At 51.6% G+C, this 20963-nt stretch overlaps 1 protein-coding gene across 3 annotated transcripts in view; it reads right to left on the bottom strand.

The window, feature by feature from the left end:
- The window catches only part of LOC123404263, a 77379-nt gene extending 57479 nt beyond the window's left edge, over positions 1-19900 (bottom strand). For all 3 annotated transcript variants that reach the window (XM_045098185.1, XM_045098186.1, XR_006611708.1), the window contains exons 1-2: positions 19543-19900; positions 6681-6790 (exon numbers count right to left, since the gene is read on the bottom strand). In XM_045098185.1, coding sequence (XP_044954120.1) covers positions 6681-6790; positions 19543-19827 — 395 coding nt within the window. In that variant the 5' untranslated portion in view covers positions 19828-19900. The remainder of the gene's footprint in view (positions 1-6680; positions 6791-19542) is intronic.
- Between the last annotated feature and the right edge of the window lie 1063 nt (positions 19901-20963).

Here is a 20963-nt window from a genome sequence, read left to right as displayed (position 1 = left end):
CGGCCTTGGCCGCCCGGACTGGGGGCTTGCCGGCGGCCGCGAACGCGCGGATAGGCGCGACGGCGGCTGGGACTGCAGCAAATCCAGCAGTGATCGCCGGCGGGAGAGGACCTAGCACCAGGAGAGGAGATCGAGCGGGGAGGCCCGCGGGGATCGATCGGGATGGAGATCGATCGAGATGGAGAGATTGGATCGGGAGGGCGAGTTGCGGCGCCCGAAAAAAATAACCTAAGCTCTAATACCATGTTAGGGAAGCAACTTATCTGTATTGAAGGCCCAAGGGGCATATATATATTACACATGACTTGAGGTGCAAGGAAAGTAAACATAGACTAATAAGGACTCCTAGACTAATACTAATAGACTAATAAGGACTCCTAGACTAATACTAATACTTCCTAACACCCGCCACGGCCAAAAGCGTTGGCTTCGCGCCATCCTCCGGATCCGAGTCGGAGGAGTGTGTGCCCGCGTTGCAGCGCGTCTATTTCGACACCTCCAAACCGACGGGTGGGATCGCAACAGTGCATCGCCGAGGCATGGCCACGGCATCCCGGCGGACGACAGGGCCAGGGCCCGCCGTGCCGGCCGAACTTGCGTCGCAGTGCTGCTCCACGCGCGAAGGGGGGGAGGGAGTTGATTGCATTTTTGTTTTACATCCAGGGGGATGTATGTTAAATTTTTGCCAAGTCAGCTCCTGACGGACGGGCCCAACCTGTTGGAAACGCGGTCAAACAGGGCTAAGCGGGCGATCCGTGCTTTCTGCAAGATGTTTACTAAAAACGCGGTGGACTTTGCAAAAAAAAAAGGCGACTAGGTTGTTTTCTGCAAACCTAGCCGCAAATGTGGTGGTTTTCTGCTTTAAACTCGCAATTGTCAATGTGAGAAGGAGGAGAAATACTATTTTCTCTCTTAGCTTTGGGGAGACATTGATTGAAGGAACTAAAAATATGTTGGAACATGCCACGGAATTTTATAAAACTCTGTTTGGTCCTGCAGATGGCTATGTTAGGAAGTATTAGAGTCTAGGAGTCCTTATTAGTCTATTAGTATTAGTCTAGGAGTCCTTATTAGTCTATGTTTACTTTCCTTGCACCTCAAGTCTTGTGTAATATATATGCCCCTTGGGCCTTCAATAAACATAAGTTGCTTATTCCTAACATGGTATTAGAGCCTAGGTTTAGGTCTCCGGACGCCGCAACTCGTCCTTACGATTCAACTTTTTTTTCTTCCTCTCGATCGATCTGTTCTGGGTCGATCTCGTCCTCAGCCGTCCTGCCGTTCCGGCCGTCGTCGCGCCGCCCTCGCCAGTCTGCCGCCGCCGCCACCACCCTCGCCAGTCCGTCGCCTCCAGCCGCCGCGTGCGCGCGATCCAGCCGGATCCGTCCGTTCCGGTCGTCATCTCTCTGCTAGGCCTCGATCTAGACCCCAACGAAAAGGCTGAGATGGACGGCGTCGAGAGCCAGATGCCCGATCCTGATGGACATCAAGAGATGAATAATGGTGCCAGAAGGTGCCCGCTTTGGCCGCACGTCCGTTACTCTATCGCGGTGGATTCTATCTCCGGCGCCGACCCCAAGGCAAGCCTCACCTTCAACATCATCCTTGGCGTCGCCTCGGGGAGCTACGGATCGGAGGCGTGCATCTACTCCAGCACGTCCATGGAGGTGTCCTATGGTGGCGTCTAGCTTGCTGTCGCTAGCGCGGCCGACACAGGGTGGCTCTGCGCTAGGCCACGGAAGGCAGCGGAGCAACACGTCCTGGCAATGTCCACTGCGGTTCCCATGGGGAACGTGTTGAAGGATCTCACGGGGGACATGAAAAAGAGGGCACGATGTTCTGGATATTTTTCCTTCTTCCGGTGCCATCATCTCTAATCTAGTATATGCTTTTCAGTTTTTTGTTTTCCGCTGCGTCCATCAAATCCGTTCATATTTTGTGTTTTCTCATGCCATGCGAGTCCATCATACCTTAGTCCGTCGGCCTTTCTCCGGTCCTGATCCTTTTTATGCAACTTTTGTGGCCTATTTGCCCTTGTTGTTTTCTATAGGATTTTCTAGACTTCTTTTGCATTGTCGATCTACGTCCATCGTGCCTTATCCGCCGAGCTTCTTTTGCCGACGGTTGTCGAGGACTATGATTTTCTGCGCAATGCTTTATTCTCTTGATGTGCCATCTTCTTTTGACAACCCATCTTCTCTTGATACTTTTCTACTATCTTCAAGTGATGCGGTGTCTTCCCTGATGTGCCATCTCTTCGGTGTCTTCCTCTTGATGTGCCATCTTCTTTTGACAACCCATCTTCTCTTGATACTTATCTTGTATCTTCAAGTGATGCGGTGTCTACCTCTGATGTGCCATCTCTTCGTTATCTCCTTCGGCGACTCGACAAGTTTTGAAGACTCTTCATGCTACGACGACACTCTCAAGACGCGGATTTGGATTATCATTTTTTTTAGTATTACACTTCTTCAAATGCAATGCTATTGCATACGCTTTGCATTTGAGGGGGGTGTTACGAAGTATTAGAGTCTAGGAGTCCTTATTAGTCTATTAGTATTAGTCTAGGAGTCCTTATTAGTCTATGTTTACTTTCCTTGCACCTCAAGTCTTGTGTAATATATATATGCCCCTTGGGCCTTCAATAAACATAAGTTGCTTATTCCTAACAGGCTATAGCTACAAGATAAAAGAGCATATGTGGGAACCATGTGACAAATTGGAAGATATTGATAACTTCATCCTGACTAGACCTTTCTCTGATACTGAGATTAAAAATTATCTCTTCTCCATGAGACCTAATAAAGCTGCTGGTCCAGATAATATTCCTATAGAATTTTTTCAACATTGTTGGGGGATTGTGAAAAAAGAGGTGATGCTACTCTTTGAGTGGTTCCATGAAAACAAACTAGATGTCCAACGTCTGAATTATGGTAATTATTACCCTCCTGCCTAAGATTACTGGTGCTAGTAAGATCCAGCAATTTCGTCCCATATGTCTGCTTCGTTGCATTTACAAGCTGATTACTAAGGTGCTTACTATTAGATTGGAACCGTTCGTATACATCTTATTTAGTAGGCACCAAAATGCTTATATAAAAAAAAAGATATTATGGATGGGATCATGTCCTTACATGAAATCCTCCATCATTCCTATGCTAATAAGAAAACTGGCATTGTTCTTAAATTAGACTTTGAGAAGGCTTACGATAAAGTGAACTGGGAATTTCTTCTTGATTGTCACAAAATGAGGGATTTCGATCCTAAATGGATTGCCTGGGTGAAGAAAATTTTGGTAGGTGGCACGGTTAGTGTGAAACTCAATGATGAGGTGGGTCCTTACTTCCAAAGCTCGAGGGGGGGAGATCCCTTCTCCCCCTTCTTCTTTAACCTTGTTGCGGACTGCTTAACAAAAATGGTGTTGAAAGCACAAAAAGCTGGCCTATTCCGTGATCTTGCGACCGATTTGATCTCGGATGGGATAGCCATTCTTCAGTACGCAGATGATACGATCCTATGCTTTGAGGATAATCCTAAAAATGCTATAGACATTAAGTTGCTGCTTTATCTGTTTGAAATTATGTCTGGTTTGAAGATAAATTTCCTGAAAAGTGAGATGTTTTCTGTTTGTGCGGATGATGATACTATGAAGCTATATGCGGATATGTTTAACTGCCAAATTGGCTCCTTCCCTATCAAGTACTTAGGGATGCCTGTTAGTTATGCAGAGTGATTGGGTGTTTGTTGATGAAAAAATTGAGAATAGCAGAGTCCTGGATAAGTGAGGCGCTTTCCTCCGGAGGGAGGCTTATCAAAGTAAATGCAGTGTTATCCCATATCCCAACTTTTTATATGTCCATGTTTTTCCTGAATAAAACCACTCTGGAAAAGTGGAATAAGCCCAGAAGAAAAATCTTTTGGCATAGGAATGGCAAAAAGAAAAGTTACCATATGGTGAAATAGAACAGGGTGTGTAGATCTAAAAGCAAAGGGGGGCTAGGACCTAAGGAAGCAGAACATAAGCTTGCTAGTCAAATGGTGGTGGAAGCTTGATAAAAAGGAAGGTCTTTGGCAACATATAGTTAGAGCCAAATACTTAAAAAAACTGATGTGGCTTCAGTTAAATTGAAAGCTAGTGATTCACCCTGTTGGAAATCCTTACTGAAAGTGAAAGATTTTTATATGGCCGGGAGAGGGGTTCAAGTGAATAGAGGGAATATTGCTAGGTTGTGGCTAGATGAGATTGAGAATGGAATGACTTCTAAAGAAAAATTCCCTAATCTATTTGATATTTGCGCTGATCCGCACTGCTATCTAAATAAGATTGGGATATGGATCAGGTATCTTCTTTCAGAAGAAGATTATCTCCTGAATTGATGCAGCAGTGGAAAGATTTGAAAAATGCTGTTATGGAAAATATGAAGAATGATGTCTCGGATGAAATTTACTGGAAACTTGATAAGTCGAGAACTTTCTCTGCTAAATCAATGTATAGGTGGCTGGAAAAAGGCCTAGCAGGATTTGAGTTCAAATGGATATGAAAGTCCAATATCCCTGTTAAAATTCATTTTTTTATGTGGCAAGCTTGTCAGAATGCTATACCTACTAGAGACAACATGAAAAAAAGGCAGTGGCCAGGCGACCCCTATGCACTTTCTGTGATGAAATAGAAACCCAGCATCTTCTTTTTTTATGCCCTGTTTCTAGGATTATTTGGAGAGTTGCTGGCTCGATGCTTGGGACTGAGTGCTGCCCAAACTCTATTTGGCAATATTATGTTTGGATGGCATTCTTACCAGGTTTTGATAAACTATATACGGTTGGTCTGGCTGCAATTTGCTGAGCAATTTGGCTGGCTCGCAATCGAGCAACCTTTGAACCCAAATGGATTAATTCCCATTTTGAGGTGGTGTTTACAGCATGTACTTTCCTGATCTATTGGGCAGGTTTGCAGAAACCTGATATGGTGCAGGTGGTGAGGAAGGGAGCGGAGCTGCTGAAGATGAAAGCATCACAGATGATGTTGCTGTGCAGACCTCCACAGACTGACACGATGAAGCTGGAGAACTCTGATGATCTCCCAGAAGTTGCTGAATTTTGGAGGGTTCGATGGGCTTTCTTTCTTATGATGATCAAGACCTGGTGTCTCTCTTTATTTTTAGCTGGTCTGGTGGTCTATGTTGATACTTTGAGGTGCTGCAGTTTCACTTCCAGTTTTATGTGGGTCTCTTTTGTGTTGGATTCCTGTAATATTGCGGTACTGTGGTGGGTGTTCAGTTAGGCGATCTTAGGTGATATTGGGTTTTCGCCCCATAGTCTGGTGTTCCTGATGACAGGCACAGACAGTGGGTTTCCTGATATTGCGTCGGACTCGCTCTTCCTCTTTCCATAGTCTTTTAGTCTTTCATCCCTGTTCAAAAACTATGTATTTCCGTTATGAAAGTAATGGAAAGGGGGAGAAGCCCGGTTCGAAGAAACTCAGCTAGTGAGTAAGAATTCCAGAATGGTCCAGCAGTCCTACATCAGGAACACATCAACTGGTGTAGGGGGATCCATCGTTTCCACGAGTACTATGCAGGGCTGGGAAGCAGGGCATGGCCTTGTCACAGGGGACGTGTTAGCAAGATGGACGACCAACTCTAGTGATCCAAGGCGTAAATGGATTGTGATCCAACAGGGCAACAGGTGGCCAATAGATGCAATCTATCGCCCAGCCGACGCGTAGCGCTGCCCTAAAGATTTTGCTCAGTGGTGCCAGACAGAAAAAAATCTTAAAAGCATTTGTTTCTGGTTTCTGATATATCGGGAGTCATATGCAATGTATCTGGATAATTTGCTGATTAAACATGAGTGAAATTCTACCTCAGATGGTTCTCTTCTGAAGTGAATTTATCTTAGGCCATGTCACCATAGCAATATATAGGGTGCCATGCAAATACTCTAACAACGCAGAGAAGTCGTAAAGATCAGCACCAAACTGTGTTAATCAAGAACGAATTCCAGCCTGGTAATGTTGGAATTAATCCTATTTCACATGGCTGGTCCACTCCATATTCAGAGCAAAGGGGGAACCGGCACTAAAATTGGAATTCTGAGAACATTACTATAGCATTGTCAAGACTGTACCACAATCCCCATTATTCCAGGGAAGGCTCATTCTCCGTGAAATGTGAATAGCATGAAAAGAGGTTACGCAAAGCTAAAACAGCACATCTCCATACAGGACTGGTGGATGAGGGCGAGAGATGCCACACCACCATCGCTCCGCAAGGCGCTGAGGTCCGCCACGCTACTGGTGCCCTGGATGATTTGGAAACATAGGAATGCGTGTGCATTTGATCACATTGCTCCGTCGCTCTCCGAGCTCTCGGATAGGATCAAAGATGAGATGAGGTGTTGGGCTAGAGCCGGGGACAAGGGGCTTAGGGTAGTCTTGCCCCCATCCTGGGATGTCCATTAAACTCCTTGTAAACCTGCTGTAATCACCTCTTAGGAGGCTGTAATTCCCCTTCTTTTCAATACAAAGAAACGCAACTCTTTGCGTTTTCTCGAGAAAAAAAAAAACTTACTCAAGCATTAGTTGCATCATATTTTAGCTTAATGCTTGATTAGAAAGGTTTATCAAGAAGGAAAACCCATAATGTTGGCAAAAAAAATGTGAAGTTTAGCTTACAGCTTACCGATGTGGTACATGGTCCAAGGATGGCTGAACACGCTCAAGAGAAATAATGTTTCCGCCAAAATCAGATTTGAACTTATTGATATACCTCATCATCTCAGAAACAGGCCTCTGCCATGCACAAAAAGGTGACAGAGTAACATAAGAAAATGAACTGAACTTCATCCCAAAAAAAGTAACAGTTATTGATGTTACTACTGAGCTGAGCAACATCGACCCCTTCGTCAGCTTTTACAAGTACAAGAAATGAAGATGTCAAACGGGAGAAGGTGATACATATTATGAATAGATCAAATAGCGGCGAGGGGATTGGCATGAGTCGTCTTAGTTGGTTCGTGTTTTTGACTTTGCCCTCTTTTGGCAAGATCAAGTTTCTTTTCTTTGTAATAAACAATGTAATAAGGTAGGCTATATGCATCTAAGGATGCAGAGGCCAGGGGTAATAAAGCTTCCATTTTCTAAAATAAAAAGAGGTGAGGGGATTAACATAATCATGATGGGCAAATGTGCTAGGCGCCCCAGGAGGCCAGGACTAATGCTCTGTCATCCAATGCAGGTCCTTTTTCACCTCACCAAACTATTGCTGCAGAGACACTGAGAATATCTGGAGCAAATGCTCTACAGAATTACATAAGGCATTAAGGCCATAGAGAATAGCATGTTGTGTACTTTATGGGTGAGACTAACTAGAACAGCTTTCCTCCGGAAGTGGAGTCTTCAGTTCTTAGCAGCTCATCAAGCAATAACCAATTTAAGAAGGCCAAATCAGGTACTTATGCTTAACCTCACAAGTTCTACAACAAACAAGATATTTCTGCAGTAGATTTTCTATGAAGAAATATTATAAATGTATGTTCCTCATGCTGCTAGAATAGTAAAGGTATGTATTGGTGGACAGATCATAGATGTACTTAGGCAATTAGATCCTTTTAGAGGTATTGGAGAAACAAACTTTGGCGATGAGTCTTCTATTATTGTTTAGAAGGATTCTATACTCCAATGGGCTATTCCAAAACACATCAAAGTATACAGATATTTAAACTAGCTGGAAATGGAAAGTGCATTCTTGCTTCCTTTGTCTAGATTGGCTTGGATCAGTTTCAAGAATTATATGGTAAGGTGTCTGGAACAAAGTATTTAGAGTAAAGATAACTTCATATAAATTTGGTAATCGCCTGAAATCCAACGGGCGAAGTGTATAATTTTTTATCAGATTCTGAGGAGAATTGGCATTTCCTTTTTGGAAAGGGAGAATGTCCTTTTGCATATGGATATGGATGAACTGCACACTTAAACATGTGGTATTCATTTCCATCAATTATGTTGCATGATAACTCAACATGAAACTTACAATGAGGAAGCACTTCGTGGAATCTTAACTATGAGCCCTTTGTCCCTCAGGTCATTTAGATGATTAACAGCACTTGTTATTTCTTATTTGGCAGCTCTTTAGTCAAAGTTGATGCAGGCTTGGAGCTTTCTTGGTCTCATATGGGACATGTGACTGGAAAAAAATTCACATGTTGGAATTTGCTAAAAGTTAGGCTACATAATAGTGTAATACACATAATCTTTCAGGGATCGTTAACTTTGGGCTGCTAGCATGTTTGATTCAATGGAACTGGAATAAACTCTAATTACCCTAGGCCTAACAGAAACTACTATGAACTATGATGCTTTGTTGAGAAGCCCAACATATAGAGGGATAGCTTGGCTGACAAGCCGACTCAAAGGAAATACAATCTGACTCTGAAACGAATTCTAATCTGGACTCTGCACGTAATACAACTCTGAACCTAAAGAAATAACTTGTAGCAGCAAGGGAATCCTGGCCACTTTGGGCGGGATCAGGAGGTGGTGTGGCCAGGGCTGGGACCCTCCGACCATATGTGGTTCCCCACATACATCTCTCCCTCCCTCCACAAACAGCTCGTCCTCGAGCTGAAACAAGGGAAAACGAGCAATGAACTCGTCCAAAGGCTCCCATGTTGCATCATCTTCAGAAGCCACAACCCACTGCACAAGGATATGCTTCACTCCATGGCGAAGGCTGGACTGAAGAACCTTGGCTGGTGCATGCACCGAACGACATTCTCAATGGCGGGCAGTACAGCAGGAGTGGCCTGCAGGTCACCATCAAACTTTTTGAGGAGACTGACATTGAACGTATCATGGAGCCGAGTACCAGCAGGATCCAATGACTCATATGGGTACAACTTGCCCACTGCATGCTTGGCACGCCATAGAAGTGAGGAGACAAGTTGACATGCTTGCGGCCTGGTAACGATGCGGCCACACAATGGTGAAGGCGGAGCCATGCCCATCTGTCAGCTGCCCAGCCCATTAGCATTCATCTTCAACCTTCCGCCGGAAGGAAAAAGCTGAGGTGCGCGTGCAGAGAGGCCGTCACCTCCGGCCTGCCTGGATCCCAAGCCTCATTCCCTTTGCCACTGATGCTGCAGAAACCCGCTCCGCCGATCCCCGTCGCTCACGGCCTCCCTCTCACGGTCTCTCTCCTGCTCGCATCCCCATCTGAGTCCAGAGTATGTCGTCGACATCTTCCTTCGCCCACGCGACTACTAGCCTCCCCTCGGAGAACTGAGAAGCCAAAAGGCTCGGCCGCGAGTCCCTGAGCATCACCCACCAGAGGATTTCGATCGAGGCATCCTGTAGCAAGCGCACGTCGTCATGGTGCTCGCCTCTGACCGTCGGTCCCCTGCTCCGATTCATCGACGTTGCTAATCCCCGACGCCTCTTCTAGCTGTCACAGACACCGCGTTGGCCTTGCGAAGCCTCTGACGTCGTGCCCAACAAGCCTCGCAACCCCATGCTTTGTCCCCAACACCGTCCGCTCCGGCCACCGCCGTCAACATCGAAGACGACACTCCCAGGCATCCCCGGCTGGCCCGACTAGACGTACGTGCTCAGGGTGAGCAGTTGATTCTTCCCTCTCTACTTCCTTCCCCATTTGCACCCTCCGAAGAGCCTCCGACGACGATCGGGCCTCGGCCGCCACTCTGCTCCGCCGCGAGCTCGATGTCGGCGAGATCCGGCTACCCCCACGACATCAAACACTACCCATGGAGGGCAGGCGGCGACCTACAGAGTTCCAGGACCTAGCCTGCGGCCGTCGGCTGATGGATAAGTCTATGTACTAGGGTCTTTGTGGGGCTGCAGCACATAGTCCTTTGTGGGGCTGCAGCACATAGTCCTTTGTGGGGCTGCAGCACATGGTCCTTGTGGCTGTTAGGATAGAATCCTTGACCATCAAGGACTGGCAGTTAGGATAGCATCTTAGACTAGCATCTTAGCATATGCTTGGCTGGCTAGCAGCCTATAAATATGTATCCCCAACCCCTCATGTTGGCATGGCATTGTGTGAGAAATAAACCAACGAAAATTGTCCCAACTCTCCTAGTGTCATCCACAACTATCAATGCTCAGGCTGAAAGGTCTAACAAGTGGTATCAGAGCCTCGTTATCTTGTACCCTGAGCATTTCCTGCTCACCTCTCTCACGGGAGCTGAGCAGCCTAAGCCGGTAGCAGCAGCTGCTCCGACTGCCCCTAGTTACCTCCCTCCCTCCGGACTGTCGAGCAGCAGCTTGTCAGCAACAGCCTCCTCTTCACGCAACAGCCCCCCTGCAGCGAGCCATGTCTGCAGGTCGCTCTCAGCACACGGCTACCTCGAGCATACGGCGCCGGCAGGAGGCCGAGCGCGCCGTGGCAGAGGAGCGTGAGCGAGCAGCTATAGCAGCAGCTGCTGCGGCAGCAAGGGTGTCGAGGTTGGCTGCAGCGGAGCTGGCAGCAGCCAGAGCGGAGGTAGAAGCAGCCAGGGCGGAGGTAGAAGCAGCAGCAGCAGAGGCAGCACGTGAGGCTACGGCGGATGCCAAGGCACTCCGCGGCGGCTCCGGCAGCTCCAACGGCTCCGCGCCTGCGGACGACGGCGCCGACGCAGACCGCGCCAAAGTGGCGCAAGAGCGGACGGCGCAGTGGGCAGCCGAGCACGCCCGCACTCCAGGTGGAGGTGCGCACGGCGACGGCGGCTGCAACGACCAGGACCGCGGCCTCTACGAGGTCCGGACTGTGGTCAGGGATGTTGGTCCCAGTGTTGGGTGGCCTACCCTCACTAAAACCAACTACGTCGACTGGGCCGCGATCATGAAGATCAGGCTCCAGGTGCGGCGCCTGTGGGAGGCAGTCCAGGACAGCAACATCGACCACCAAGAAGATCGACGGGCGCGGGCGCTGGACGCCCTCATCGCCGCAGTCCCGCCCGAGATGCAGTTCTCGCTTTCCAACAAGCGGACTGCCAAGGAGGCTTGGGACGCCATCGCCGCGGCACGCATCGGCGGCGACCGTGCTCGCAAGTCCACACTGCAGGCACTTCGTAAGGAGTGGGAGAGCCTGGCTTTCAAGCCAGGTGAGGACGTTGATGACTTTGCTCTCCGTCTCAACACTCTGCTGCAGAAGATGGTGAAGTTCGGCGATGCCACCTACACCGAGGAGAGAGCTGTCGAGAAGCTTTTCCGGTGCATTCCCGAGAAGTACAAGCAGATGGCTCGCTCGATCGAGTCTTTGCTCGACCTCTCCACGATGACGATCGAGGAGGCGATAGGTCGCCTCAAGGTCGTCGACACCGACGAGCCACAGCTTCCCTCGGGGCCCATCACCACCGGCGGGAAGCTGCTCCTAACTCGGGAGCAGTGGGATGCCAACCTTGGTGACAAGAAGAAGGGGGAGCCTTCTTCCACGACGAGCGGCCGCAAGCGCGGCAAGCAGCGCAAGGCGCGAAGGGGCGGCAAGGCACAAGGACGTGCCGAAGGTGACGCCCGCAGAGGCACCAAGGACGGCGTCGCTGGCAAGCCCAAGCCGGCACAGGACAACAACTGTCACAACTGTGGCCGGCTTGGCCATTGGGCCAATGAGTGTCGACAACCACGACAAGGCCAGGCTCACGTCGCACAGGCGGAGGAGGAGGAGACGGCTCTGTTCATGGTGCATGCAAGCATTGAGCTACCTTCAGCGACACCAATCGCAAAGGCTCTCCTCCACCTCGACGAGCCAAAAGCACACGCTCTTCTCGGCGATGGCTCCGGGAAGGACAAGACTGCGGGGTGGTGCCTCGATACCAACGCCACCCACCACATGACCGATCGAAGGGAATTCTTCGCCGAGCTCGACTCCGATGCGCGAGGCTCCATCAAGTTTGGGGATGCCTCAGCTGTGGAAATTAAGGGCGTCGGCTCCGCCATCTTCACCACCAAGACGGGAGAGCACCGGCTGCTCACCGGTGTCTACTACATCCCTGCGCTAAGGAACTCCATCATCAGCTTAGGACAGCTGGATGAGAACGGCTCACGCGTGCTGATTGAGCATGGGGTCCTACGCATCTGGGATCGCCAGCGACGCCTTCTCGCCAAGGTACCCAGAGGTGAAAATCGACTCTACGTCCTTGATGTGCAGGTGGCACAACCGGTCTGTCTCGCTGTCCGTCGGGACGACGAGGCGTGGCAATGGCATGAGCGCTTTGGGCACCTTCATTTTGAGGCCCTGAAGCGTCTAAGTGCCAAGGAGATGGTGCGAGGCCTGCCATGCCTCGACCATGTGGAGCAGTTCTGCGACATCTGTGTGCTGACGAAGCAGAGACGACTCCCCTTTCCCCAGCAGGCGAGTTTTCGGGCCAAGGAGAGGCTGGAGCTCGTGCACGGAGATCTGTGCGGCCCGGTGACGCCAACCACACCAGGAGGTCGACGCTACTTCCTACTGCTCGTCGACGACCTCTCTCGCTACATGTGGGTGATGGTCCTCGGCAGTAACGGAGAGGCGGCGGACGCCATCAGGCGCGCGCAGGTTGCTGTGGAGGCGGAGAGCGGCCGCAAACTGCGGGTGTTGCGCACTGACAACGGCGGCGAATTCACGGCGGCTGAATTCGCGTCGTACTGCGATGATGAGGGCATCCAGCGCCACTACTCCGCGCCGTACAGTCCGCAGCAAAACAGCATCGTCGAGCGGCGCAACCAGACAGTTGTGGGGATGGCTCGGGCTCTCCTCAAGCAGAGAGGGATGCCGGCTGTTTTCTGGGGAGAGGCGGTGCTAACGGCCGTCTACGTCCTCAACCGCTCGCCCACTAAGGCACTCGACGGCAGGACGCCGTACGAGGCCTGGCATGGGCGGAAGCCGGCGGTCTCCCACTTGCGGGTCTTTGGCTGCCTTGCGTTCGCCAAAGTGCTCGGCCACATCGGCAAGCTCGACGACAGGAGTACTCCGGGAGTCTTCATCGGCTATGCGGAGGGCTCAAAGGCCTACCGCATCCTCGACCCAGAGACACAGCGTGTGCGCACGGCGCGAGACGTCGTGTTCAACGAAGGGCGAGGGTGGAAATGGGACAAGGCGGTGGACGACGGCTCGACGCCGACGTATGACGACTTCATTGTCGAGTACGTCCACTTCAAGGAAGTTGGCGGAGCAAGCAGCTCCTCTTCGCCGAGCACGTCTACCCCAGCCCCCAAAACTACATCGACTCCGGTGCCTGCTACGCCGACGGCACCACAACCGGTGACGCCGCATACTCCAGCCCCGGCAGTCACCACTCCGGGCTCGTCTTCATCAGCACCAGCTCACGCAGAGCACAACCCGATGAAGTTCGCTTCCCCGCTCACTCACGACGAGGAGCGCATCGACGCGTATCATAGCGGCGAATCGCTGCGGTATCGTACGATGGATAATCTACTCGGCGACCAGCCGGTGCCGGGACTGGTGCCACGCGACCTGGAGGCGCAGCTACAACTCAGGTGTGAGGACGGCGAACCTCGGTCCTTTGCAGAGGCCGAGAGAGACGCGGCATGGCGCGCCGCGATGCAGTTGGAGATGGATGGGGTCGAGCAGAACCGCACCTGGGAGCTCGCTGACCTCCCTCGTGGTCACCGCGCAATCACCCTTAAGTGGGTGTTCAAGCTGAAGAGGGATGGAGCCGGCGCCATCATCAAGCACAAGGCTCGCTTGATGGCCCGAGGCTTCTTGCAGCAGGAAGGAGTCGACTTCGACGACGCTTTCGCTCTCGTGGCACGGATGGAGTCCGTACGACTTCTCCTTGCGCTAGCTGCCCAGGAGGGCTGGCGTGTCCATCACATGGATGTCAAGTCGGCATTCCTCAACGGCGACTTGAAGGAGGAAGTCTATGTGCATCAGCCACCGGGATTTGCGATCCCCGGCCAGGAGGGCAAGGTACTCGGCCTGCGTAAGGCTCTCTACGGCCTACGGCAGGCACCTAGGGCGTGGAACGCCAAGCTGGACTCCACGTTAAAGAAGATGGGCTTCGAGCAAAGCCCGCATGAGGCGGCCGTCTACCGACGGGGCAGTGGAGGAAATGCCCTGCTGGTGGGCGTCTATGTTGACGACTTGGTGATCACCGGCATCAAAGATGCAGAGGTGGCGGCGTTCAAGGAAGACATGAAGGCCACCTTCCAGATGAGTGATCTGGGGCTCCTCTCCTTCTATCTAGGGATCGAGGTGCACCAGGATCACTCCGGGATCGCGCTTCGACAGTCCGCCTACGCCAAGCGCATCGTTGAGCTAGCTGGGCTCACCGACTGCCACCCAGCTCTCACTCCGATGGAGGAGAGGCTGAAACTGAGCCGCGACAGCACGACGGAGGAAGTGGACGCTACGCAGTACCGACGCCTTGTGGGGAGCCTTCGCTACCTCGCCCACACACGGCCGGACTTGGCATTCTCCGTGGGCTATGTTAGACGGTTCATGGAGCGACCGACGTCGGAGCACCAGCAGGCAGTGAAGAGGATCGTCCGCTACGTGGCAGGGACACTCGACCACGGCCTCCACTACCCTAGGTGTCCGGGGGCGGCACACTTCGTCGGGTACAGCGACAGCGACCACGCCGGCGACATCGACACCAGCAAGAGCACGAGCGGGATCCTCTTCTTCCTCGGCAAGTGTCTCGTGAGCTGGCAATCGGTCAAGCAGCAGGTGGTGGCCCTGTCCAGCTGTGAGGCCGAATACATAGCGGCCTCCACCGCCTGCACTCAGGCGCTCTGGCTCGCTCGACTGCTTGGTGATCTCCTCGTCCGAGACACCAGAACGGTGCAGCTCCTGGTGGACAGCAAGTCCGCCCTGGCCCTGGCAAAGAACCCCGTTTTCCACGAACGGAGCAAGCACATCCGACTGAGGTATCACTTCATCCGCAGCTGTTTGGAAGAAGGGAGCATCGAGGCGAGCTACATCAACACCACGGACCAGCTCGCAGACCTGCTCACCAAGCCTCTTGGGAGGATCAAGTTCCTCGAACTCTGCTCCAGGATCGGGATGATTCGACTCTCCCACAAGACGACGTACAAGACTTAGGGGGAGAATGATGGATAAGTCTATGTACTAGGGTCTTTGTGGGGCTGCAGCACATAGTCCTTTGTGGGGCTGCAGCACATAGTCCTTTGTGGGGCTGCAGCACATGGTCCTTGTGGATGTTAGGATAGAATCCTTGACCATCAAGGACTGGCAGTTAGGATAGCATCTTAGACTAGCATCTTAGCAACACCTTACACTAGCATCTTAGCATATGCTTGGCTGGCTAGCAGCCTATAAATATGTATCCCCAACCCCTCAGGTTGGCATGGCATTGTGTGAGAAATAAACCAACGAAAATTGTCCCAACTCTCCTAGTGTCATCCACAACTATCAATGCTCAGGCTGAAAGGTCTAACAGCGGCGTGGCCTCGCCTCGATCAACGAACCCGACGGCGAGGCATGGGCAGACATCGACGTAGAAAGCGATGGGTCAACGGTGCCATCTACAACTGCCTACGCGGACTGTTTGACTCTGCCACATTGGCACTGCCACAGGGTCCTGTTTGTCAGGTTTCTTGTCAAAATGCGATCAACCGACTATTTCTAACCACCACTACCTTCTGCTACTGCACCGGCAACGGCATTGCTCGCCAAAGAACAGTCAGCCCCTAAGCACCTCCAGGCCACAGGGTTGCCCTCAGATCCAGGGGTTGTTCCAATTTGGTATCAGATTCCATGTCTGGTGCCGACACTGACACCGAGCATCAGTTCACGCTTCCTTATGCCAAAATATCTGCATCAAGAGCAACTTGCAATCCTCCCGAAACAACTCCTTGATATGTCAACAAGGATGGCGGCTTACGAGACCCGTCCACCGACTAGTGTTTCCACTGGCTGCCGGCATCAGCATCATGGGTCCTCCACCTACCTCCATCACCGACCCATCGCATCCTCCAATGTAGCAGCAGCTGTCTCCAGCAGCGTCTCACCTTCAGCCACCACCGCCGCCAATTCACCATCGCTAGTAAGTACCTCCTTCCCCACCCTTGCCTCCCCTTCCCATACCATGTCGCCTATGCAACCACCCTACCAGCCCTACTCGCCATGCTACTTCCCACCCACCGGTACCCTTTAGCCAACCTTGCAACTTCCTACCAAATCCAGCAAAGCACACCAATTATCTATATCCCTCCGAACCAAGCAAAACAACAGCCACCCAACTACCCGCCTCCACCATATAGTTCTGCCCACTTCCACACATCATCATCCATCCCAAACCAACACTCGGTTGACATCCTTGACCCAGGTGCTTCTTCCAAGCTGGAGTTTCCACTATTTGATGGCAAGGAAGACCCTTGTGGCCCTTCCCACCGCTTCATCGACTTGCGACCTGCAGCTATGTACCCCCAGGAGTCGTAGCGCCGCCGCACGCAATCCACTTTGCCATCCCCGCGTGTTGATGTCTATCGTAGCACCTGCTGCGCCACTTCCCTTGGTGTAGGATCAGTACCGTCCATGCATGGTCTTCGTCATGTTGTTGTATTCTTCCTCGCCTACTTCGAGCACCGCCGCCGCGTTTTACATGCAACTGATGCGGCCCCCATCGGGCTACATCTGGTTTCGCCAACCACACCTTCTTCTTCGTCCAGCACACGCTCGTCGCCAACATCACCTTCTCTTCCTCAACCACTTCGTATACTTCGACAACCGTGGGCAATATAGACACCTACCTCATGTGTTTTGTGCCGCACCTTTTCGGGAGGCCTCCTTTGTTGGCCCCTCTGACATGGCGTACAATTCGTGTTGGCCCCAACTACGCATGCCCGGCGCTGGCAACAATAACGTGTGCCTTCGTTCCCGACGTGTCCCCAGGCTTGGCAAACATGGTGTGGTGCCTCGTCTACGACGGCTTCGACAACATCGTCTTCGGCATCCACACCTTCCTTAACGACGGGCTCAATCGCGTCCCGATTTCCTTCTTGGTGCTTCCCTGCGTCCCCAACTACATGGCGCTTCCTTGCGCTCGCAGATCCACATGCATCTACCTCGACACCGGCAACGCCGACCTCAACATTGACCACGGCGTCCCTCGCACAACTACCTTGACCACGGCTACACCGCCATGTGCTCTTGGCTACCTCGACATCGACACAAAAAGCTACCACCTTGCTTGACCAACGGTTTTCACTCCATTCACAACATCTACAACACATTGATCGTTCTGACTGACCTTCGGCTTCTTATCCAGTCTCAGCGTATGCGTTGCTACCGTTGTGACTGCGAGGGGGGTATTAGAGTATAGGTTATGGTAGTCTAGGATTTGTTAAGATTGATTGTAATCTCTCCTATATGTTCCTACCTTAGCTCTAGAAGAGGCTTCTTGCCCTCCAAGTCTTGTAATCAACATATACTAGCCCTCGAGTCTCAGCAAAACAACAAGCGGTTCCACCAATTCTCTCCTCCCTAATCTCTAATCCTCTTACACCAGTGCACTCCAGATGCAAATCAGGTTTCGTTGGCATCGTTCCATCTCACTGGCGATGCCCACTTGTGGTATCACAAGTATGCTAAAGCAAAGGGCCGTCCATCTTGGGATCCCTTTAAGCACTTGTGTGCCAAAAAAATTGGACCACACGCACACACCAATAAGCTTGGGGCTGTAGCACTTTGGCTGGATCAGGGGTGGTGCGGCCAAGGCTGGGGGCCTCCAACCGTATGTGGTTCCCCACATAACATGAACGTATGTATGTTTTGACAGAGTTCTCAAAAATAAATACAGATGGAGGAAGCTTCTGGTCACTGACATCGATATTTCAAAGAGGGCATTCAATAAATTATCATAGCGCCTCAAAGAAAAGAAGGGGGAAATGGTAATGTCGACTTGGTTGCAATAATTTTCATAAGGCGTGTGGCCTCCTTACTGGTATATTCTGGATCCTTTTGTACATTGTTTTACATATATTAATATATAATACTCATTGGCATATCGGCACTTGTGACCAACCCAAATACACGTGGGCGTGCACACACACACGCGCGACTAAACTAGGACAACAATGACCCCTTGGAGCAAAGATGTCAGACTGACTCGGACAAAACTGTGGAAAATCACAGAAGTTCCTCTTAGTCCAGGCATTCTCTTTTCTTTTTCCGCGTTTATACCGTATATATAAAATTTATAAAATTTCTAAGGAGCAGACAGACAGTCAACTATGCACGGGTACAAATGAAAATATAATAAAATCCGAAAGTTGTACACGGATAGGTTATACTAAGGGTAGTGCTACGCGTCCGCCGGATAATAAACCTATTAGAACGGCCGCCTCAGCAGCCGTCGCCTGCCTCCCGAAACAGCCATCCGGTCTACCGTCCCAGACAACTGAGGACTTTTGCAACAGCTAGCTTGTTGCGCTCGGGGGCTTTGCAACAAGGACCTTGTTGCAAAGGTCCATCGAGACAGCAATGTTGCCCCGCCATGGCTTGAGCGCCTCAGCCATGGAGCGTCGGCAGCCGATGAAGTTGTCGCGCCTCCTCCGACTCAGCACCCCGAGCAGCTGGCTCTACTCCAGCACAACTACGACGAGCTCTCACGCCGGGCACTCCTATGGCGATTTCTACAACCGAAACTATATGTTTCTGAAACATGCGTCCTGTTGCAATGCTTGGCCTTGTACGCTCCTACGTCGGGCGCTCCTCCGGCACTTTCTGCAATCGGGGTTATGTTTCTGAAATAAGGCCCCTGTTACAGAAGAAAAATATATTCATTGTTGAACCATTTTTCTTCTTTTTGAAACAAGACCTCTGTTGCAGAAATCTTCTAAAACTAGACCCCATTGCTGAACAAAACTTCACAACCGAACCTTTTTTTTTCTAAAACAATACCTTGGTTGCAGAAACCTTCTAGGTCATGGGGCATGCGTGTAGTTCTAGGTCGTTAATTTAACTACTTAATTATGTATTATATGTAATAAATAATACACCATTAGATTCATGCGGGGATGTAGTTTCTGAATATGTATTTTTTATCGTATATAATATATATTTAGCTAGTTAAATTGACAACCTAGAACTACGCGCATGCCCTATACATTTGGACGGAGGTAGTACAAAGGTTTCTGCAACCTCATCTATGTTGCAAAATTATTCTGCAATGAAGCGCTTGTTTCTGCTGCAACTTGACCGTTGTTTCAGGAATTAATGGGTCAGGAAAGCGACCGATGTTGCAAAGTTATTCTGCAGCAAAACGCTTGTTTCTCCAACTCGATCGTTGTTTCAGGAATTAATGAGTCGGGGAGGCGACCGAGCCGCATACCAGAAGTAGATCGGACGGCTACGTGCACAACGAACGGTCATCGAGGTGACGGATGTTTCGCACGGATCATCGGATGGAGGCGTAGCCGTCCAAAAAAAAAGTTCAAACTTCTAACATTGTTGAAAAATAACTGGTTTCATCTTCCCACTTGCACCACGTCATTCGTACGCACCAGCGTTCTGGATCTATCTAACCACCGGAACCATATCACACAAACGCAAGGCGACTAGAGAAGGTGGGAGGTTAGGGAACCTTGTAGACGCACTCGGCGAGGACCATGGCGCAGAGCAGCTCCTGCAGCTCGGCGATGGTGTCGACGCGAACGGCGCGGCAGAGCTCGCGAAGCTGGATGCGGCGGCGCTCAAACTCCTCGCGGAACATGCGCTCCCTCTGGCGCTGGCGGTCGCCCGGCCACGCGGGCGCCCACGGCGGGGGCCAGGGGCACCGCGGCACGGCGATAGGTGGCGCCCAGGGTGGCAGCCGCGACCCCTGGTCCCGCACCCACGACTCCACACGTCTCACCAGGGTCGTCGCCATTGGCGAACGCGCGGGTGAGGAAGAGGGAGGGAAGGAGGGTGGTCCGTCGAGCGGAAGAAGGGAGTATGCAAGATTAGTATATGCCGCGGTATATCTCAGGCGGGTAAGAGCATCTCCAACAGAGCTTGGCGCCGCGCCTAAAAAAACGAGTTTGCCACCCGCTGGTCGTCTGGTTTTGAGCGTCGCGCAGCGCTGGCTCCAACAGCCGCGTTATAATGCAGCACGCGCACGCCGCTCCAGTATTGCCAAAAAATGCAGCGCGTACAAAATTTTTTAATAATTAGATTGCATTTAAAAAACATACAAAGTTATTTTACATAGATAGCAACTAGATAGGTAGTTCGAAAACATAGATAGATAGTTCGGTGCTAGATAGTTCGATAAAAAAAATATTAATCCTAGTCGCTCCAGTCATCTGCACCACCATCGTCGTCGGTGTCGTCGGAGGTTGACAGCCAAATGTCAAACCATCGTTCATCTTCTTCAGTGAAGAAGGAACTCCCGCCTGCATTGACGAGGTCGGCCTGCGCACACGCCAAAGCCTTCCGACGACGTCTATCCAACCGCTCCTCGCGGCGCCGGCGCGTGTCCTCCTCGCGGCGCCGTTCCCAGTACTCCTGCTCGTAGGCGACGTCTTCCAGGTGGCGCCGGCGCCACTCCGCCATGACCCGCTCGTCCTCCTGGGCGACGAGGAGGAGGCGGCGCTGCAGCGCAGTGTGCTCCACACGGTCTTGTGCGGAGTTTAGACGAGGCGGCGGGGCCAGGTCTAATGCCTGCTGGAGCGTGCGGACGTCGGGGAAGTTCATCTGCAGTCGCGGCCTGCCTAGGCGCCACGCCGCCGCGTCGAACGCGCGGGCGGCCTCGTGCGCCGTGTCGTACGTGCCGAGGCTCAGCCGGAGATCGCCGGAGCGTATCTCGGCGTAGAACCCGCCGTTGGGGCGCTGGCGAACGCCGCGGTAGCCCGACGCAGACCGGCAGCGCGGTAGCATGGTGGCTCGTCGGCGGCGGCGGCGGCGCGAGAAGGGAGAGAGAGCGCGGCGCGAGAGGCAGGGAGAACGCGGCGGCGGCGCGAGCGGCAGAGGAAGAGAGAAGAGAGAACGCGGCGCGAGAGGCAGGGCAGCGCGCTGCTTTTTATG

The sequence above is a fragment of the Hordeum vulgare genome, chromosome 6H, assembly GCF_904849725.1.
Source record: "Hordeum vulgare subsp. vulgare chromosome 6H, MorexV3_pseudomolecules_assembly, whole genome shotgun sequence".
NCBI lineage: Eukaryota > Viridiplantae > Streptophyta > Magnoliopsida > Poales > Poaceae > Hordeum > Hordeum vulgare.
The sequence above is the reverse complement of the archived record's forward strand: the minus strand, read 5'-3'. Positions and strand labels throughout refer to the sequence as shown.